Raw genomic sequence first — 21,916 nt, 5'->3', positions numbered from 1 at the left:
GTGGATGTGGAACCACTGTGTCAACCTACCGGGTAGGTGATGATCCAGTCAACGGTTGACAGCCGACCCCAGCGTGGGAGGTAAGATACCACATGTATGAACCCCATATGCAGATAGAATCTAGGGAAGGAATCTTGCCCTGAACTAATAACCAGGAGAGGGAAACCCCTGCCTATAAGTGGGGCTAGCGTCCCGATAGGGATGACCCCACGGTCGTCTTCTAGGCGCTGACTGACCCTGACAGGACAGGACATCTATGAAACAAACGAAAGAACAATACCGGAATGTACAGGAACAAAGGTACAGGCTGACAAGGATAAACAGAGAAGCAGACTCACGAGGATGACAGACAGCTGGATACACGAGCAGAGGACACAGAACACGAGCAGAAGGCGAGGTAGCAGGGAAACTGCCGGAGCAGCGGCCAAACATGGAGTTATGTTGACACATCACACAACAACACTACAGCACTGTCTGAAAAGCCCAGGACAGCTATAGAGGGAGGTGATTAGAAAAGGTGCATCAGCTGAGCGGGGGGGGGGGGGGGGGGGGGCAGAAGCAATTAACCCTAGGAGCGTTGGAAGAGAATAAATGCAAGTTCAGTGAACAGGTAGAGCAGGATGATGCTCGCGACTGCCAGCCACAGAAGTAGAGGATTGTGTCTTAACAGTGCACCTAACACTTTCTTCCAGTATACATCCACTATCATCATCCTTCATCCAGTATATATCCACCATGATCATACTCCCTACACTGTACATCTTCCATCCACTATATGTTCCCCATCACTATCCTCCATCAAGTGTATGTCCACCATCATCCCTCATCCACTGTATGTCCACCATCTACTGTAAAGTAAATTACCAGCAGCACCAATTAAACAGCCCACACCTGTGGTTGGATTACCGTAGTGAATGTAACAGCCATGCTTGGATAAGACCAATTCCGTTTTGAATGTCAGGTAATAAATGGAAGATGGCAGCATCCAGGTGTAGAGAAAAATAGAGACTTCTTTATTCTCCCATGAAGAAAACGCGTTTTTCTCTACACCTGGATGCTGCCATCTTCCATTTATTACCCACCATCTACTGTAAGTCCACAATCATTATCCTCCATCCACTGTACACCCACCTTGCTCTTCCTCCATCCACTAGAGGTTCAACTTCATCCTCCTGCATCCATTGTATGTTTGCCATCATCCCCCTCTATCCACTGTACATCTGTCTTTATCCTTCTCCATCCACTGTGCATCCACCTTCAACCTCTTCCATCCACTTCAGGTCCATCATTATCATTCATCCACTATACGTCCACCATCATCCTCTTCGATCTACTGTACGTCCCCAATCCTCCTCCTCCACCTCCTGTACATCTACCTTCATCAAGTTTACATGCACCATTATTCTCCTACATCCACTGTACTTCCACCATCCTCCTCCTCCATCCACTAGAGATCCACCTTCATCTTGTATACATCCACCATCATCAACCTCCTTCCAGTGTACACCCATTAACATCATCCTCCATACACTGTACGTCCACCATCTTCACCCTTTATCCACTGTAGGTCCACCATCGTCCTCTATTCACTAGAGGTCCACCTTCATCCTGTATACATCCACCATCATCATCCTTCATCCAATGTACATCCACTGTCATACTATCATTCACTGTATGTCCACCATCATCCTGCATCCACTGCAAGTCCACCATCATTCTCCTCCATCCACTGTACACCCAACATCATCATCCTTCCACTGTACACCCACCATACTCTACCTCCATCCAATGTAAGTCCAACATCATCATTCTCCATTCATTAGAGGTCCATCTTCATCCTCCTCCATACACTGTATGTCTACCATAATCCTCCATCCACTAGACGTCCACCTTCATCCTTCTCCATCAACTGTAAATTCACCATCATCATCCTCCTCTATCATACTCTATTGATGTTCTACTGGTTTTCATAGCCCATCTTCTCTCATCGCCCTGAGTCTTCTGTACGGTTACAGTCCAGCCTTCTGTCTTCTCTTTGATGCCGTTGTTCGTGTACCTCTATAAATCCTCCGTCCCGGTGTCCGCTCGTTGACTCGATCTCCTTCCTTTTATTCTGTCACCGGCAGTCACTTGCCTTCGTGTTATGGCTCCTTGTCTCCTCCTTAATACATGTGTAAGAGGTGCGAGGTTTGACACCGTGCATGGAAAGGCATTGCACAGAGTAACCAAGTTAACTGCAGGCCTATAGAATGGCGGTAAAATAATGTATACTGAACTACTGCAGTCTACGGTAGAAGTGACCCAGCAAGCGCCGCAAGGTATGACCCAATGATCACGGCAAATGTTACCTATCCAAACCTTTGTGGGGAATCCCTCTCAGGTTCGATGACCCCGGAGGTCCCTCCAACTGTTCCCTTCTGTGATTCTGTAAATAGCGGCTTACCTTTTTCATTTTACTTTGCTTAGGATTTTTTAAACATTTTCCCTACATTATCTGTACATTACATAGAAGCGCTGAACAATACAAGCAGCCCCGCCAAAGTCAGCGACGGCGATATGATTGTCTGAAAGCAGGTGGGAGAAAATGATAAAAAGGGCCGCTTAATTAAGGGGTTAAACAAGTTTATACAGTTTTCTATTACAGCAAAGAAACTATATACAGTGTATATATATATATATAAAAGACGAAAGCCCTCACTCATTGACTCCCTCACTCACTCACTGACTCACCAAAAGTTCTCTAACTTCCCGATGTCGTAGAAACATGAAATTTGGCACAATCATAGATTATCTCCAAAATAGGAAAAGTAATTGGGTCCCAACTCGCTTATTCAATTCTAGCGCAAAAGAATTGGCGTCGAAATTTTACGTACATAATCTAAATCTCTCACCTCCCGATGTCATAGAAACTGAAAATTTGGCACGAGCATTGAATATGTCATAAATAGGAAAAGTAATTGGGTCCCAACTCGATTATTCAATTCTAAGTGCAAAAGAATTAGCGTCCAAATTTTACTTACGGAATGTAATTTTCTCACTTCCTGATGTCATTTTATATAAAGGAAGCGTTGCATGGTTACCTCCCCGTGGTGTTTCCTGGGTAACGCAGAGAACTATGCAAAATAGTGAACATATTTTTCCCCCGTATCTCTAAAGTAACCACGACTTCATAAGATTTTCCGCGTGAACAACAGAAAAACACCAGCACCAAATTAAAGGGTTGTCCCGCGGCGAAAGCGAAAAAAAAAATTTTCACTTACCCCCGCATTCTGCCCTGTTAAAAAGAAAGCATAGGTTAGTTTTTAAAAATGGCATTGCGCTTACCTGCATCAGCGTTCTGCAGCTTCTTCTTCTTCTTTTGAAGATGGCGCCGCTGGTCTTCTCCCACGGTGGACCGCAGGTCTTCTCCCATGGTGCACCGTGGATTTTCTTCTCCTTCCTTGCGTTCCATTGCCGATTCCAGCCTCCTGATTGGCTGGAATCGGCACACGTGACAGGGCGGAGCTACAATGACGACGCGGTGACCAGCTCTCCGGCACGAGCGGCCCCATTCACCAGCCAGAAGACCGGACTGCGCAAGCGCGTCTAAAAACGCCAGAAGACATCAAAATTAGACGGCACCATGGCGACGGGGACGCTAGCAATGGAGGGGTAAGTGAATAACTTCTGTATGGCTCATATTTAATGCACGATGTATATTACAAAGTGCATTAATATGGCCATACAGAAGTGTATAACCCCACTTGCTTTCGCGGGACAACCCCTTTAACTCGGGCGAAGCCGGGTATATCAGCTAGTGTGTATATATATGTGTGTGAATGGCAAACAGTCTCCTAATGAAGCATTACTGGAACTAGTAACCCCTTCGACTGAACGCTGATTTCCAGGGTTCACCCTATGTCTAAGGAATTGGGGTCTCAGGGTGCACCTCAAATATGCATCACTGAGGTTCTCGTCTGGATGCATCCTCTGTTAATCACTTCACTTCCACAACCGTTGTTGCACTTAAATTAGCCTTGGATGTCCATCTCTGGTCCCCCCACAGCACAGTAGTCAGTGGCACAGCCCATTCTTCTGTACAGTTCGGGGAGGCTGAGCTGATCACTTAGGTGTGCAAGTCCAGTTGCAGGTCAGCTCTGCTACAGCTCTCACTAGCGAAATCTTTCTATACTGCAGCTCTCACTAGCTGAGTCTCTCTCTGCCACAGCTCTCACTAGCTGAGTCTCTGCCGCAGCTCTCACTAGCTGAGTCTCTCTCTGCTGCAGCTCTCACTAGCTGAGTCTCTCTCTGCCACAGCTCTCACTAGCTGAGTCTCTCTCTGCCGCAGCTCTCACTAGCTGAGTCTCTCTCTGCCACAGCTCTCACTAGCTGAGTCTCTCTCTGCCGCAACTCTCACTAGCTGAGTCTCTGCCGCAGCTCTCACTAGCTGAGTCTCTCTCGGCCGCAGCTCTCACTAGCTGAGTCTCTCTCTGCCGCAGCTCTCACTAGCTCGAGTCTCTCTCTGCCGCAGCTCTCACTAGCTGAGTCTCTCTGCCGCAGCTCTCACTAGCTGAGTCTCTCTGCTGCAGCTCTCACTAGCTGAGTCTCTGCTGCAGCTCTCACTAGCTGAGTCTCTCTCTGCCGCAGCTCTCACTAGCTGTGTCTCTCTCTGACGCAGCTCTCACTAGCTGTGTCTCTCTCTGATGCAGCTCTCACTAGCTGTGTCTCTCTCTGACGCAGCTCTCACTAGCTGTGTCTCTCTCTGACGCAGCTCTCACTAGCTGTGTCTCTGACGCAGCTCTCACTAGCTGTGTCTCTCTCTGACGCAGCTCTCACTAGCTGTGTCTCTCTCTGACGCAGCTCTCACTAGCTGAGTCTCTCTCTGACGCAGCTCTCACTAGCTGAGTCTCTCTCTGCTGCAGCTCTCACTAGCGGAATCTCTCTCTATACTGCAGCTCTCACTAGCCGAGTCTCTCTTTGCCGCAGCTCTCACTAGCCGAGTCTCTCTTTGCCGCAGCTCTCACTAGCCGAGTCTCTCTTTGCCGCAGCTCTCACTAGCCGAGTCTCTCTTTGCCGCAGCTCTCACTAGCCGAGTCTCTCTTTGCCGCAGCTCTCACTAGTCGAGTCTCTCTTTGTCTCAGCTCTCACTAGTCGAGTCTCTCTCTGCCGCAGCTCTCACTTGCTGAGTCTCTATCTTCGCAGCTCTCACTTGCTGAGTCTCTATATGCCGCAGCTCTCACTAGCTGAGTCTCACTAGCTTCAGCTTCTCTGCCGCAGCTCCTATTAGCTGAGCCTCTCTCTACCGCAGCTCTCACTAGCTAAGCCTCTCTGCCGCAGCTCTCACTAGCTGAGCCTCTCTCTGCCGCAGCTCTCACTAGCTCAGTCTCTCTGCCGCAGCTCTCACTAGCTCAGTCTCTCTGCCGCAGCTCTCACTAGCTCAGTCTCTCTGTCGCAGCTTTCACGAGCTCAGTCTCTCTGTCGCAGCTCTCACCAGCTCAGTCTCTCTGTCGCAGCTCTCACCAGCTCAGTCTCTCTGCCGCAGCTCTCACCAGCTCAGTCTCTCTGTCGCAGCTCTCACCAGCTCAGTCTCTCTGTCACAGCTCTCACCAGCTCAGTCTCTCTGTCGCAGCTCTCACCAGCTCAGTCTCTCTGCCGCAGCTCTCACTAGCTCAGTCTCTCTGCCGCAGCTCTCACTAGCTCAGTCTCTCTGCCGCAGCTCTCACTAGCTCAGTCTCTCTGCCGCAGCTCTCACTAGCTCAGTCTCTCTGCCGCAGCTCTCACTAGCTGAGTCCCTCTCTGCCGCAGCTCTCATAAGCTGGAGGCACTCTCTGCAGTAGCTCTCACTGGCTCGAGTCTCTCTCTGCCACAGCTCTTACTAGCTGAGTCTTTTTCTGCCACAGCTGTCATAAGCTGGAGTCTTTCTCTGCTGCAGCTCTCACTGCCTGAGTTTCTCTCTGCTGTAGCTCTCACTAGCTGAGTTTCTGTCTGTCATACCTCTCACTAGCTCGAGTCTCTCTCTGCCGCAGCTCTCACTAGCTGAGTCTCCATCAATCCTGCACTCTATAAAACTGCTGAGTTGCACAGAGCCTGGGAACAGGACCACTATTATACCCAGCCCTTCAGCCAATTAGTGTGCAGCTCAGGTCCTGTCAGTCCATAGCAGCAAAATCAGAGTGAACAGAGGTATGTGACCTCTCTCTGAAGGTCCTGGCAGAAAATAAGGTACAACAGTAACATTCATATGTGTGTGTGTGTGTCTATATATATATATATATATATATATATATATATATAATATTATATAATATTTAACCCCTTGCATATGCATTATGGCCTGTTCATTGACTCTCCATCAGTCTGTCCATTTGTTATATCCACCATCCTCTTCATGTGTTATACCTCATATCTTGCAGCCATGTCTGTAGTTCCTCGTCCCGCTGCCTCTCTGTATGACTCTAGTATCGACCTGTCCTCGCAGGCACACAGCTCTCATCCTTCATCTGTCCATGTAGTGACACCTATAATCCGCCTGCTCCCGCTGTTACAGTGGTTTTACAATGACTTTTCATGAAGTATAACAGATGTCACATGGGTGTGATGAGGCTTCATTCTGTGAGGACCGGCGGCTCTGGGGGTCTCCGTGCCCACACTGCCGATCCTATCACCCGGGCTGCGGGGGTGCGGCCCAGGGGAGCCCCAGTCTTTGGGACCTCCTCTGGCCGCCATAATCCTGGATGCCGGCTCTTGGCGCGCACTCGTGCTCAGGGAGCGGGCGCCTAGTTAGCCGGGTTGCTGGGAACGCTGCAGGTTATCGCTCTGCGCTACGTCCCCGTTGCCATGACACCCGGACACTTTCCTGCTGTCACTGCCTGTCTTTAGCAGGCGCCGAAGTCTGTTTACTCCCAGTGTCCTATGAATGGGTCCTGCTGCTGTCAGGCTCCTCGCCCCAATCAGCTGCCGGCGGGAGGTTGGACAGCATTTAAACTGCTCAGTTCCTCCTGACCGTGCCAGTGTATGTTTGGTGTGCAGCTGCACCCGCGTACCCTTGGATTGATGCCCTGGTCTGACCTGCTTGCTTCGGACCTGACTTTGCCTTCGCCCGACCCCTTGTACTTGCCTTCTCCTGTTGCCGACCCTGATTGCCTGACCTGCCTCATTGTTTGTGTGTTTCCCTGTATCTGTCTGTTAGTCTGACTCCTGCCCCGCATCCCTAGCGAGCCTAGGGACTGTTGCCCAGTTGTCGCCCTAGGGCCTAGCCTAGGTGGGCAAGTAGGTAGGGACAGGGGTTGCGGCTAGTTTCAGGGACTTCCACCTGCCCGGACTCCAGTCGTGACACATTTATGTTGTATCTTATGGAAAGTGCATCCTCCTCTCTTCTTTCTTTCAGACATGCATGCTCTTTGCAGTCTAATTGATGATAGCCTGCTGTCTCTTCAGACCATAAGGAGCTCTCCTTTCTCTGCCGGTCAACGTTTTGAAATCTCAGGATGGATCCGAAAACTGATGAGCCTTGGTAACTTTTGCTATAATGATGAGTCTGAATGTATGCGAAGGCTGTTGGGTGCCACCATCTTTTGGTGACTGAAGGACATGGATTGGCATTCTCGGGTCACTTCCTCCTCACTTTTCTTGTATCTTCCTATTTCCAGGACAAGTGTTGAATCTGTGGGTCACGTTTCAGCGGAGATGGGTCTTCCTGACTAAGGTTCAGTATGAGATGGGCATTTCTTTGCCCAGGTTGGAGATGGTGAGTGCTGCGACCTTTGTCTAACAAGCATCATAACTTCCATCATAACTTACATGAAGTCCTTGCACCTTAGTTGATTCCAGCTTGTTGTGCTCTTTCTCAGGTGTCAGAGTTCCAGTCCATTGACCAAAGTTACCGCTCCTTTCTGGAAGTGACGGTGCATGATCCTCTGGTATTGTCCATACTGAATCCGGCCAGGAGGCGAGAGTGGCACTTCTATGGTGATTCTTTGTGTTCTACCCTTCAAAGGGGCATCAGTGTCCTGGAGAACATCACGGCATCTCTGGGGGATGTGCTGTATGCCTCCCGTTGTGACTTCCCACGACTCTTCTTTCTCGCTGATCAGGATATGATCGATGTCCTTGCTGCCTCGCCAGATCCTTCTGATCGACTGTTGTGTGCACTTCTGTGCTTCCCACACTTTGCAGATGTCCTATTCAAAACTCATTCCCCCGAATCCTCTGTTTTCCCACTTATTAGCCACCATGTAACTGTCGGTGTTATCGGGACTTACGGTGAAGCACTGGAATTACATACTCCCATTTCGTGGAGTCCCGGCACAATCTCCTGGCTGATAAAACTGGAGCTGAGAGTTCAAGAAAGTCTCAAAAATGAGCTTGCTGTATGCTTGACTGAAGGTCAACAATGCTGCCCCCATCAGTCCATTCACCATGAAGACTTGCAGCGGTGGGTACAACATGGCATGTCCTATCCCCTGCAGTGCCTGATTGTTACTGAGGAAGTGGTGTGGTGCGAAGGTGTGGAGAAGCTGATCCTCACTCACCAGAGGACTCGACTTGCGGACTGGCACAAGACAAAGATAGAGATCTTGGTACAGAAACTAAGAGAAGTGGACAGAATGAGCCTGGAGTCGTCAGCTTCAGTCCACCAGGACTGGGCCTTCCTATCTGCATGGATCAGCCTGGCTGTCCTGCAGCGGGACAGAACACTGAGCCTTCTGGACAGTGGAATACAGAGTTTGGATTCTTTCTCATGGGCCAAGCTGATGAAGTACAGGGCACCTACAAAATCAACCATTTACCCTACGAACAGAAGTGTCCCGGAGGAGGACAGTGAGACTCAGCAAGCGAACAGCATGGAGGCCTCCTTACCCCTGTGTGTCGTGGATGTGCTGGGGCATTTATTACCATACAAATATGAGTATGTCGGGTTAGACCTGAAGATTATGGACTCATCGGTTTCTGAAAGAACCTCTCTGGGATTAATACTGGCACTCGAGTGCTTTCAGTGCGGGGCGTTAATTGGTCAAGATGAAGGCCTCAGAATCCAGACCCTGTTGGCTTTGGGCAGTGCCCTTGGTCGTCAAGTTGTGATGCTGAAGTGCTGGGCAGGGCTAAATGTCAGCCGCCTGACTCTTCATCTGCAAGGGGCTCTTTGCGGCGGTGCGTGGCTCGTACTGGACAATGTTCACAGATTGAATAGCAATGTCCTGGCATCGGTGGGGCAGCTACTGAGTGATATCCAGGCTTCCTTTATAGCTCTGATGAAGAAAGGAGAATCTAATGGGTGCATAGACAAGAGAGCAGAAATAATCGGAAATATCCAGCTGGAAGAGAGACTATTGCCAGTGATGAGAAGTTACGGCTGCTTTGTGACCCTTCCTCACATGGATTCCTCCACTTCCCTTCCATCTAACGTCCATCTTCTCCTCCGACCAGTATCCTTTTGCCCTCCTGACCTGCAGAACATTGCAGAACTTTCTCTTCTGTCTGCAGGTTTCCAAGAACATTTGCTTTTGGCAAAGAAGTTGTCCTCCTTCCTCCGCCTAGCCCAGGAGTCCGGCGCTGTTCCTGCAGCTAGTGTCCTTCCTCTACTAAAGAGCATCATTCAGAAAGCCATTGTCCTATTTAGATCACCCCACCAATGTCAAGCTCCACATAATATGCAATGTGATTGCACCACGATGACCAGCTCTTTACAAGAGGAGACAAGTTTGGTGACTGCTCTCTTGGCCTCATCCCTGGGGTCCAGTCTTGCACTCGCAGATGGCGGTCATCTGATAGAACTCCTGAGAAGCATGTTTGCAGTCACTGGACCTCCTTTGCCATGCAGTCAGACTTTTGCGGTACTCTCCCATGCGCTTCAACTTCACCTTCACGAGTCTTGTCTGGAAGGTCACAAAGAACTCGATAATAACATTATGTGGCTGTATCAAGCAATACAACATGGTTCGGGCATTCTCCTAATGGGTCCTGTGGGTGGTGGAAAAACTACATGCTGGAAAGCCCTGCAGCAGGCTCTGAACCATATGGCTGCTAATAAAGTGGGTACCAACCATGACGCCATCAGCCCATCATACCAGTCTGTGCACAGCTTCCATCTCTTCCCCAACAGTCTAAGTCCCACTGAGCTCCTTGGAGGAGAAACGGAAAGTAATGGTATGTTCTCCAACATTTTCAATAGGACAGTACAAGAGTCAGCGGCCCAGAAATGGATAATACTGGATGGTTCAGCAGCCCTCAAGTGGGTAGAGCCCATTTCTTGCCTCTTTGGCCCACAGCCCAAGTTAACATTGGTCAGTGGTCAACAGCTACATCTTACCAACAGGATTAAATTGCTGTTTGAGATGCCGGACACTTCTGCCCTCAGTCCTGTTGTGTCCACACTGTGCAGCCTTGTGTATTGTGCGGGACAAGAAACATGGAGGACAATACTGAAGGCCTCTCTATCCAGCATGTACATAAGATGCCACCTCACCGAGAGCACTTGTCACAAACTGCAAACCCTGGCAGAACACCTGATACCTGACACCCTCAGCTTCCTGGAGGAGCACTGTGCCTCCACCCTGCATTCTCACCCTGCAGAACCCCCACACCGTGCACATGGGGTGCATCAAGTCTCCTCTTTCTGCTGGATCCTTCAAGCTCTTATAGACCAACATTTCCTCTGCGTCAACTCTCGCCAGGTTCCTGAGCGGGCAGAAGATGTAGAAGATAAGAAGAAGCCACAGGCCACAACCCAAGGATCTGAAGGTAGTTTATTGCAATGTAAATAAGAGATGACCAACGACCCCTGTCCAGGTTCATCCAGAGATTCTCATTGTCTTACAGAGGCATCAATGCCCCCTCACAAGGATCAGGGTGTCCTGTCTGACAACTACCAGCGGGCACAGACCCTCTTTCTCTACGCCTTTATCTGGGCTTTTGGTGGTCCCCTCCATCCCAGGTAATAATGGTATGGCATGTTTATACATAATGATAGCTCACTCTCCTGAAGTTGGAGGTGGGGGGTTGTTACGATGCCCCCTTTTCCTGATCCAGCACTCACACGGGTCTTGACTTTGTATTAGTGTCAGTCGCTGCTCACTCGTGTATCCCAGGAGATAGTTCCTTCACCTCTTACTTGTGCCTGACACCAGGTCTGGTCTCCCTGGAGGATCATATCCACCGTATTACATGTGTTGAACTTTTGAATAGAAAGAACTCCTAGATCCAGGACATGATCCTATCCTCTATGTCCATGGATTGGGCCTGGAAGTCACCGCTGGAGGATGCGGTCAGTAGCGGCACTTCCTAGGCTATGGAGGATCAGGAACCTCCCAACCTGGTGAGGTTGCACTACATCATGACTCCAGGAGAGTGACTGAGCAGAATTATCATGACTTTTGAATTTTTGGTACGTGCCACCTTCTTTTTCCTTCTTCTTTTTTCTTCTTGTTCCTCGTTCTTTTTTCTTCTTTTTTTTCTTTTTATTTTCTTCCTCCGATTTCTTTTTTCTTCCTCTTCCTGTAGGGTTTTTGCACCACCACAAGCATCTTGCAGGGCAGTGATGGTGATCCTAGCAGCTTGAACTGTACAGACATGTTAAGTCAACCATGAATGCCATTTCTTCATTCTTTCCTTCTCACAGATGCCGCTCTGAATTTGATGGGTTTTTGAGGAAATCTCTTGCACCATGTGTCCTACAGATTGGGATTCCACAGGACACATCAGTGTTTGAGGTAATTCCTGCACCTGATGGTCTGACGCTTACAGCCAGTCCTGGAGCAGGTCAGCCACAAGTAAGTGATGATTACAGTGGATGGAGTTATTACCTCTACTCATCTTCCTCCTCTCCAGTCCCCCAATCTGCCCACCCATCTCCCTTCTGCTCACTTGTCACCCTTCGCTTATCAGACTCCCTTCACATCTAACCCCCTCACCTGTGACTATTTCAGAGTGAGGGGCTCTTGTATGCTGCCCGATGCATTCTCCTGTCTGGACACCCCGTATTATTAGTTGGAGCTCCTGGTAGTGGAAAGACCACCCTGGCCCAAGCATTGGTTCCTCCTGGAGCCTCTTCTATCCGGATTCCAGTTAATTCTATGCTACAAGCCGCATATCTACGGCAGCTCTTGAAAACTCGGCACGAAGCACCTCCCACTGTCAAACAGACAACCGTGCAAGCTCCTTATGGGCGACAACTCTTCTTCCTGGATGATCTGCATGAAGCCTGGGCCGGTAGGTCAGATAATGGGATGCGATTGGTTTATATGACTGTAGAGTTAGCAATTATTAGATTAGGAAAGATGAAAAACCCTTCCAAGGTAGGAAACAGCGTCCCATGAATGACATGAACAGTCGTAAACGTCCCGTCCCGGGGAATGATCAGGGAAGATGTTAAGAGATTAGGAAAATATGGATGCTTTTTTCCACAACAGGAAAAAGGATGTATCTGGCATTGTCGCTTAGCTCCACTGAGGTCCGTGACCCATGGACAAGAGTTGCGCTGCTTCTGGAAGAAAGCTGCCATATTTCTTTAACCTCCGATGACTCAGAGATACACAACACATACTTATAACACTTCTGATTTGGGTGGGGGTTCAGATTTAGGGTTAACGAACGCCATAACTTGCCATTTCTGATGGCCCTCTATACTGTGCCGTGTCCATAAGATCTCGTCATACTCTTCTGTTACATGGACCTTGTGTTGAGAGGGGAATGTAAGCGCTGTGGAATAAGTTGTCACTGTACCAATAAAGATTATTATTAATGTAGCTCATATGCTACAACATCCTTGTCTTTACAGACCCTGAGAGCGGGGTGCAACCGGCACTGGAGGTCGTACGACATGTTGTGTCAGAGGGTGGTCATGGACCACAGTACAGCTTCTTGGCTACCGCCTCGTCTCCTGAAGATGGTTATAGATCACTATGTCCAAGACTCAGTCGCCTGTTCTGTGTACTTGTGATGACCCCCTCAGATCGTCTGCCCAGTCTTTTCAGCCCTCGTTTTATGGTTTGGTTAAAAAAATCTATACCGTTTCAGCAACCCAAAGAGTTTAGTGAAGCCCTAGCTGTGGCTTCCGTTAGTCTTTACCACCAAGTCATCAAGGCTTTTCCATTGAAGTACTGTTTCTCCCTTCACCACCTGCACAGGATGCTCCAGAGCATCACCTTCCTGTGGCCATCTTCTGAGGCCAACTTGCAAGTGATGCCCGATGCCAGTATTTCCGCTGCAGACCTCACACAATGTGACATTGTTCAAATTTGGTCGCACGAAGCTTTGCGTACGTTTGGAGATGGTCTGGAGACTCACGAAGAGAATGAGATGTTCAGGGAGATCTTACGAGGTTGTGTTCGGAGGACATTCAGCAGCCATCACACATCTGAGAACACAACATCTGCAGATACTACCAGGATGATGGAACCGCTGTCGAGCAATGAAGATGCAAAGCTACAGCGTCAACTCCAACCAAATAGTACAAGCATGGAGGCAGATAAGATCATGAACGAAGGTGTGAAAACAGAAGCGGACATTACATCCTGTGACCCAAGTCCCTCACCCAGGAAATTCTTCCTTCCTGCAGCGCTGCTAGCGGGCGATGACAGCCTCCAGGACTTGTGCATCCTCCATGAGTACAACCATGGACTACCAGTGAGATCTGACTCTTATAGAGAGAGGCCAAGTACATCTGTAAACCTTTTGCAGACTCCTCACAACCTGACCCTCAGTGCTGAGGATCATCACCATCTTGCTCGTCTGACTCGAGTTCTCCATCTGCCTATGGGGCACATTGTACTGCTGTCAAAACAACCTGGCACCGGGAGGAGAAGTCTGGCACAACTCGCTGCCCAGCTCACCCAGTGTGCACTGCTGCAGCTTAGTGGTAAGGAGGGCACAGAAGAGCGGCATGCTGTAATACGGGAGGCCTGCTGGAGAGCAGGTGTACAAGGAGCTTCAACAGCTCTTCTGGTTGAGGAAGGGACCACAGAAAGGACTCAGCAGGAGCTGGAAGCTCTAATACGAGAGGGAATATTTCCGGGACTGTACAGTGCAGAACAGGAAGAGAACGTACTGCAGACCCTGTCACGCAGGACTGACGGCAAGAAGAACGCCAGCAAAAGGTCCCTGCGAGAGAGGTGAGAGGCCATGGATGTACCCCAGCCTGAGACATGGGCCAGAAGCTAGGGCATATAGCATGGGGCAGTAAGTAGAGATACAACATAAGGGATATCTAGCATATACTACCATTGTACATTGAGGGAAGGAGCAGCTGGGCTAATCTTGTCGTGTAGAGGATATAAGACATGCAACGTATTTATACATGGGTTTTCTCCTCATAGGTACAATATCCAGGTACGTAATAACCTGCATGTGATATTGCTTCAGAAGATCGAAGTCCGGTGCGCACAGCTCCAGCGTTTCACCTTTACAGACGTATATCATCCGTGGACCTTCACATCGCTGCAGCAGGTTGCAGAGGAGCTTCTGGACCATTCTCAGACACATGGTGAGAGCGATGTATATGGTCATAGACTGTATATAGGGACTGCAGCTGGCCTTCCAGGTCCAGTATAGGTCAGTGAGCTCCACGTTGGCACATACTAGGATGCTAGTGGCCAGGATCCCAGTCACATGATCTGTCTAGGTTTTTCTGAACCTCTTTCTATAGTTTCCATATATATTTGAGTGCGATCCACCAAGTTCTGAGTTATACCAAGAGCTGCTGTGCCCATACACATGCCCACCCTGGCACTATGGAATGAACAACCATTGCTCTGCCAGGGGTCCTCAGTCTCATCCTTCTCCCTTTCTACCAGGTTCTCCACCGTCCAGCATTACCAGAGTGATGTCCTCCATCCATCTCCTGGCCCACAATTATGGTCAGTGGATGTGGCCGCATCTGCCACTGACCTCACCAAGAGCCTTCATCAGCTTCATACAGACTTACCGGAAAGTCTCCTCAGACCTGCAGGGTGCCATAGATGAGGAGGAGGAAAGGTGAGAACGGAGAAGTAATAGCAATGATGAGAAATGATGAATTCCCACCAAGGAACTTGAGGACAGAGTGATAAGGAGAAGAGAGACTGAAAGCCCAAGGCATCCCCAAACCTAAGGGGGGTTCTCACAGAGGAGGTCCTGAACGAAAATCTATGTAGGGTCCCTGCTGATGGGCTCACTCCATCCCCACCATCTGCAGAATATAGAAGGGTGGTGTAACCCCCATCCCTTATATACTAATGCTGCGGTGTATGCATGGGCTGATATAATGATGTATGTTTGTCTCCTCCAGGCTACAGCGCGCCATGTCTAGGGTGGAGCAGGTCCATGAGGTGCAAGAACAGTGGACAAAGGAGGTGGAAAAATGTTCGCAACATCTGCAGGAGGCAGAACAGGTCCGTGCGTGTGGGAGAAGAGAGGGGGCAGGGGGGCAGTACAGACTGTGAGGTGTCCTATGTACACAGGTAATATTACATGAGTACATATAGGACCATAGTATAAGTGTACACAATATGTTATGTAGAAGAGTAGCCTGTAGGGGGATGTAGACAGGCATTCTGATACCTGAAAGTAGAGATAGAACACCTGTGGGTGTCGCAGGAAGTGAGATAGATCAGTTCTTGCCACACTCAGGGAAAGTTGGCTGCCAGCCAGAGTGAGAAGCAGTATCAGGAACTAGGAGCCTGAGGTCCGGTGTGGACCAGTCTGGGCCCGTCACAAGTCTGGCAGAGGAGGACGCCCCGGGTGGGGGATGGTGACGGCGACCCTATGGGTTGTGAACAGTATGTACCACTGTTGTATGTGAAATAAATACTGGCAGGCACCAGAAGTTACAGAAACTGTGTGCCAAGCATCCTGGCACAAAAATGATGAGTAACCCCAGCTCGCTACAGTAATACATAGAGCTACATCAACTTATTATCTCCCGCATCACAAATCGGGGGCATTTGTCAACTTTACAAACTTTCAGCAAAGAACTTAAAAACTTGAAGCCTCAGCACAACAAACATAACAACACACAGAGGAGGAACATTACGGCTGCGCTCACATGGGACGGAAATCCCGCCGAAATATCGCGACTTGGCCGCACAAAAAAAGGCAAGAGCTGCAGCTTCAAAACCTGCGACATTTCACCGCGGGTTTTGGAGCGGTTCGGCTGCCGGCATTCTGCTGCAGCTTTCTCTCCCCATTGAGAGGAGTGAGGCAACAGCAGAAAAAACAAGAATTGACATGCCGTGGAATCTTGTACACATGGCTGGCCAATCCCGGGATTAGGAGCCACGAGCAGAATTGCCGCACGGAAATTCCACAGCATTTCCGTCCCGTGTGAATGCAGCCTACAGCTGAGCCATAAGGAGCACACATGAGCGAGCGGTATGCTAGGTGTGCTGTCTCCTAAGTGTGTGACTCTGGAAGACTCACTTGTATTAATTTACTGCTCATCTAGTCATCTCATCTCTCTGTACCATGCCCATTTAGAATGAGCTCCATGACTGACAATGCCGTCCAGTGTGCATCTTGTGCCATGTATGCAGTGCGTGACCAGCCGGGTACACACTGCTGTACGGGATGTGAGCGTGTCACACATTCAGAAGCCCAGATCCTGGATCTAAATGAGCAGCTTGTACCATGGAGATGCATTGGGACCATGGAAAGGAGTTTGCTGCTCAATGAGTGCTCGCTGGGGTAGTTGTGGGGGTGGATGGTAGTTTGAGAGAGCAGGCAGCTAGCTGGATGACAGGAGGAGGGATAGAGGGAAGAGATCCAGGGAGGCTGGTCCTGAACTGGCACACCCTAACAAGTTGGCAGATGAGCGGATGCCATTACTGGGTTAGCACTGCTTCAGCACGACATGCCCTCTGACCAGTAATGAGACTAATGCTAGAAGTCTGACCAATAAGGGGACTGATGCTAGAAGTCTGACCAATAAGGGGACTGATGCTAGAAGTCTAACCAATAAGGGGACTGATGCTAGAAGTCTGACCAATAAGGGGACTAATGCTAGAAGTCTGACCAATAAGGGGACTAATGCTAGAAGTCTGACCAATAAGGGAATAATGCTAGAAGTCTGACCAATAAGGGGACTGATGCTAGAAGTCTGACCAATAAGGGGACTAATGCTAGAAGTCTGACCAATAAGGGGACTGATGCTAGAAGTCTAACCAATAAGGGGACTAATGCTAGACGTCTGACCAATAAGGGGACTAATGCTAGAAGTCTGACCAATAAAGGGAGTGATGCTAGAAGTCTGACCAATAAGGGGACTGATGCTAGACGTCTGACCAATAAGGGGACTGATGCTAGAAGTCTGACCAATAAGGGGACTGATGCTAGAAGTCTGACCAATAAGGGGACTGATGCTAGAAGTCTGACCAATAAGGGGACTGATGCTAGAAGTCTGACCAATAAGGGGACTGATGCTAGAAGTCTGACCAATAAGGGGACTGATGCTAGACGTCTGACCAATAAGGGGACTGATGCTAGAAGTCTGACCAATAAGGGGACTGATGCTAGAAGTCTGACCAATAAGGGGACTGATGCTAGACGTCTGACCAATAAGGGGACTGATGCTAGACGTCTGACCAATAAGGGGACTGATGCTAGACGTCTGACCAATAAGGGGACTGATGCTAGACGTCTGACCAATAAGGGGACTGATGCTAGAAGTTTGACCAATAACGGGACTAATGCTAGAAGTTTGACCAATAACGGGACTAATGCTAGAAGTTTGACCAAAAAGGGGACTAATGCTAGAAGTCTGAAGAAACTTACGTCATATTGGGAATAACTGAGACCTGGTTGTATAAAAGCTGCGACTGGGCGGTGAACTCTCAGGGTCTGTAACCACCCACACTGCCCCCACTCCCCCCATCCTCCCATTTCTCCTTTTACTGACAGGAGAGGAAGCGCTGGAGCAGAGAACTTGAGGAGACGGAGGAAGAGGGGAGAAGGCAGACGTTGGAATGTGAGGAGCTGGAAAGCACCAAGGAGAAAGTGCTTCTCCATCTCACCAGATTACAGAGCCAGAGGCAACACCAGCTGGAAGAGGTCTCACATCACAGTGTTCCCCCAATTCATATCAGTGTACCGCCACATCACAGTGTGCACCACATCACACATCACAGTGTGCACCGCATCACACATCAGTGTGCACCACATCACACATCAGTGTGCACCACATCACACATCAACGTGTAACCTGCAGCAGGAGATAGATGGATAGGAGAGAGGGATAGGAGAGAGGGATAGGAGAGAGGGATAGGAGAGAGGGATAGGAGAGAGGGATAGGAGAGAGGGATAGGAGAGAGGGATAGGAGAGAGGGATAGGAGAGAGGGATAGGAGAGAGGGATAGGAGAGAGGGATAGGAGAGAGGGATAGGAGAGAGGGATAGGAGAGAGGGATAGGAGAGACGGATAGGAGAGACGGATAGGAGAGACGGATAGGAGAGAGGGATAGGAGAGAGGGATAGGAGAGAGGGATAGGAGAGAGGGATAGGAGAGAGGGATAGGAGAGAGGGATAGGAGAGACGGATAGGAGAGACGGATAGGAGAGACGGATAGGAGAGACGGATAGGAGAGACGGATAGGAGAGACGGATAGGAGAGACGGATAGGAGAGACGGATAGGAGAGACGGATAGGAGAGACGGATAGGAGAGACGGATAGGAGAGACGGATAGGAGAGACGGATAGGAGAGACGGATAGGAGAGACGGATAGGAGAGACGGATAGATAGATAGGAGAGACGGATAGATAGATAGAGACGGATAGGAGAGACGGATAGATAGATAGGAGAGACGGATAGGAGAGACGGATAGGAGAGACGGATAGGAGAGACGGATAGGAGAGACGGATAGGAGAGACGGATAGGAGAGACGGATAGGAGAGACGGATAGGAGAGACGGATAGGAGAGACGGATAGGAGAGACGGATAGATAGATAGGAGAGACGGATAGATAGATAGGAGAGACGGATAGATAGATAGGAGACGGATAGATAGATAGATAGATAGGAGACGGATAGATAGGAGACGGATAGATAGGAGACGGATAGATAGGAGACGGATAGATAGGAGACGGATAGATAGGAGACGGATAGATGGATAGATAGGAGACGGATAGATGGATAGATAGGAGACGGATAGATAGGAGACGGATAGATAGGAGACGGATAGATAGGAGACGGATAGATAGGAGACGGATAGATAGGAGACGGATAGATAGATAGATAGGAGACGGATAGATAGGAGACGGATAGATAGATAGATAGGAGACGGATAGATAGGAGACGGATAGATAGATAGATAGGAGACGGATAGATAGGAGACGGATAGATAGATAGATAGGAGACGGATAGATAGGAGACGGATAGATAGATAGATAGGAGACGGATAGATAGGAGACGGATAGATAGGAGACGGATAGATAGGAGACGGATAGATAGATAGATAGATAGATAGGAGACGGATAGATAGGAGACGGATAGATAGATAGATAGGAGACGGATAGATAGATAGATAGATAGGAGACGGATAGATAAGAGACGGATAGATAGATAGATAGGAGACGGATAGATAGATAGATAGGAGACGGATAGATAGGAGACGGATAGATAGATAGATAGGAGACGGATAGATAGGAGACGGATAGATAGATAGGAGACGGATAGATAGGAGACGGATAGATAGATAGATAGGAGACGGATAGATAGATAGATAGGAGACGGATAGATAGGAGACGGATAGATAGATAGATAGGAGACGGATAGATAGGAGACGGATAGATAGATAGATAGGAGACGGATAGATAGGAGACGGATAGATAGATAGATAGGAGACGGATAGATAGATAGATAGATAGGAGACGGATAGATAGGAGACGGATAGATAGATAGATAGGAGACGGATAGATAGGAGACGGATAGATAGGAGACGGATAGATAGATAGGAGACGGATAGATAGGAGACGGATAGATAGGAGACGGATAGATAGATAGATAGGAGACGGATAGATAGGAGACGGATAGATAGATAGATAGGAGACGGATAGATAGGAGACGGATAGATAGATAGATAGGAGACGGATAGATAGATAGATAGGAGACGGATAGATAGATAGATAGGAGACGGATAGATAGGAGACGGATAGATAGATAGATAGATAGATAGATAGGAGACGGATAGATAGATAGATAGATAGGAGACGGATAGATAGGAGACGGATAGATAGGAGACGGATAGATAGATAGATAGGAGACGGATAGATAGATAGATAGGAGACGGATAGATAGGAGACGGATAGATAGATAGATAGGAGACGGATAGATAGGAGACGGATAGATAGATAGGAGACGGATAGATAGGAGACGGATAGATAGATAGATAGGAGACGGATAGATAGGAGACGGATAGATAGATAGATAGGAGACGGATAGATAGGAGACGGATAGATAGGAGACGGATAGATAGATAGATAGATAGATAGGAGACGGATAGATAGGAGACGGATAGATAGATAGATAGGAGACGGATAGATAGATAGATAGGAGACGGATAGATAGGAGACGGATAGATAGGAGACGGATAGATAGATAGATAGGAGACGGATAGATAGATAGATAGGAGACGGATAGATAGGAGACGGATAGATAGATAGATAGGAGACGGATAGATAGGAGACGGATAGATAGGAGACGGATAGATAGATAGGAGACGGATAGATAGGAGACGGATAGATAGATAGATAGATAGGAGACGGATAGATAGATAGATAGGAGACGGATAGATAGATAGATAGGAGACGGATAGATAGGAGACGGATAGATAGATAGATAGGAGACGGATAGATAGGAGACGGATAGATAGATAGATAGATAGGAGACGGATAGATAGGAGACGGATAGATAGATAGATAGATAGGAGACGGATAGATAGATAGATAGGAGACGGATAGATAGGAGACGGATAGATAGGAGACGGATAGATAGATAGGAGACGGATAGATAGGAGACGGATAGATAGATAGATAGGAGACGGATAGATAGGAGACGGATAGATAGATAGATAGGAGACGGATAGATAGATAGATAGGAGACGGATAGATAGATAGATAGGAGACGGATAGATAGGAGACGGATAGATAGGAGACGGATAGATAGGAGACGGATAGATAGATAGATAGGAGACGGATAGATAGGAGACGGATAGATAGATAGATAGGAGACGGATAGATAGATAGATAGGAGACGGATAGATAGGAGACGGATAGATAGATTGATAGGAGACGGATAGATAGATAGGAGACGGATAGATAGGAGACGGATAGATAGATAGATAGGAGACGGATAGATAGGAGACGGATAGATAGGAGACGGATAGATAGATAGATAGATAGGAGACGGATAGATAGGAGACTGATAGATAGATAGGAGACGGATAGATAGATAGATAGGAGACGGATAGATAGATAGATAGATAGATAGGAGACGGATAGATAGGAGACGGATAGATAGATAGATAGATAGGAGACGGATAGATAGATAGGAGACGGATAGATAGGAGACGGATAGATAGATAGATAGGAGACGGATAGATAGGAGACGGATAGATAGGAGACGGATAGATAGGAGACGGATAGATAGGAGACGGATAGATAGGAGACGGATAGATAGGAGACGGATAGATAGGAGACGGATAGATAGGAGACGGATAGATAGATAGGAGACGGATAGATAGATAGGAGACGGATAGATAGGAGACTGATAGATAGATAGATAGGAGACGGATAGATAGATAGATAGGAGACGGATAGATAGGAGACGGATAGATAGGAGACGGAGAGATAGGAGACGGAGAGATAGGAGACGGAGAGATAGGAGACGGAGAGATAGGAGACGGAGAGATAGGAGACGGAGAGATAGGAGACGGAGAGATAGGAGAGAGAGGAGATGGATAGATAGGAGAGAGATAGG

General features: G+C 48.4%; 1 protein-coding gene across 2 annotated transcripts in view; it reads left to right on the top strand.

Annotated features, from left to right (window-relative positions):
- DNHD1 (dynein heavy chain domain 1) overlaps positions 1–21,916 on the top strand; it is a 200,812-nt gene that overhangs the window by 113,885 nt on the left and 65,011 nt on the right. Inside the window, exons 20-30 of one of the 2 annotated variants that reach the window (XM_066588928.1) lie at positions 7,367–7,492; positions 7,629–7,726; positions 7,830–10,719; positions 10,798–10,912; positions 11,597–11,747; positions 11,904–12,186; positions 12,755–14,087; positions 14,292–14,458; positions 14,769–14,949; positions 15,242–15,344; positions 17,848–17,997. In XM_066588928.1, coding sequence (XP_066445025.1) covers positions 7,367–7,492; positions 7,629–7,726; positions 7,830–10,719; positions 10,798–10,912; positions 11,597–11,747; positions 11,904–12,186; positions 12,755–14,087; positions 14,292–14,458; positions 14,769–14,949; positions 15,242–15,344; positions 17,848–17,997 — 5,597 coding nt within the window. Of the gene's footprint in view, positions 1–7,366; positions 7,493–7,628; positions 7,727–7,799; positions 10,720–10,797; positions 10,913–11,596; positions 11,748–11,903; positions 12,187–12,754; positions 14,088–14,291; positions 14,459–14,768; positions 14,950–15,241; positions 15,345–17,847; positions 17,998–21,916 lie in introns of both variants that reach the window. The other variant, XM_066588927.1, reaches the window with a different exon arrangement.

The sequence above is a fragment of the Eleutherodactylus coqui genome, unplaced genomic scaffold (assembly GCF_035609145.1).
Source record: "Eleutherodactylus coqui strain aEleCoq1 unplaced genomic scaffold, aEleCoq1.hap1 HAP1_SCAFFOLD_133, whole genome shotgun sequence".
In the NCBI taxonomy this organism is placed as follows: domain Eukaryota; kingdom Metazoa; phylum Chordata; class Amphibia; order Anura; family Eleutherodactylidae; genus Eleutherodactylus; species Eleutherodactylus coqui.
Note: the sequence above shows the minus strand (reverse complement) of the source record. Positions and strands in the feature narration are given on the sequence as shown.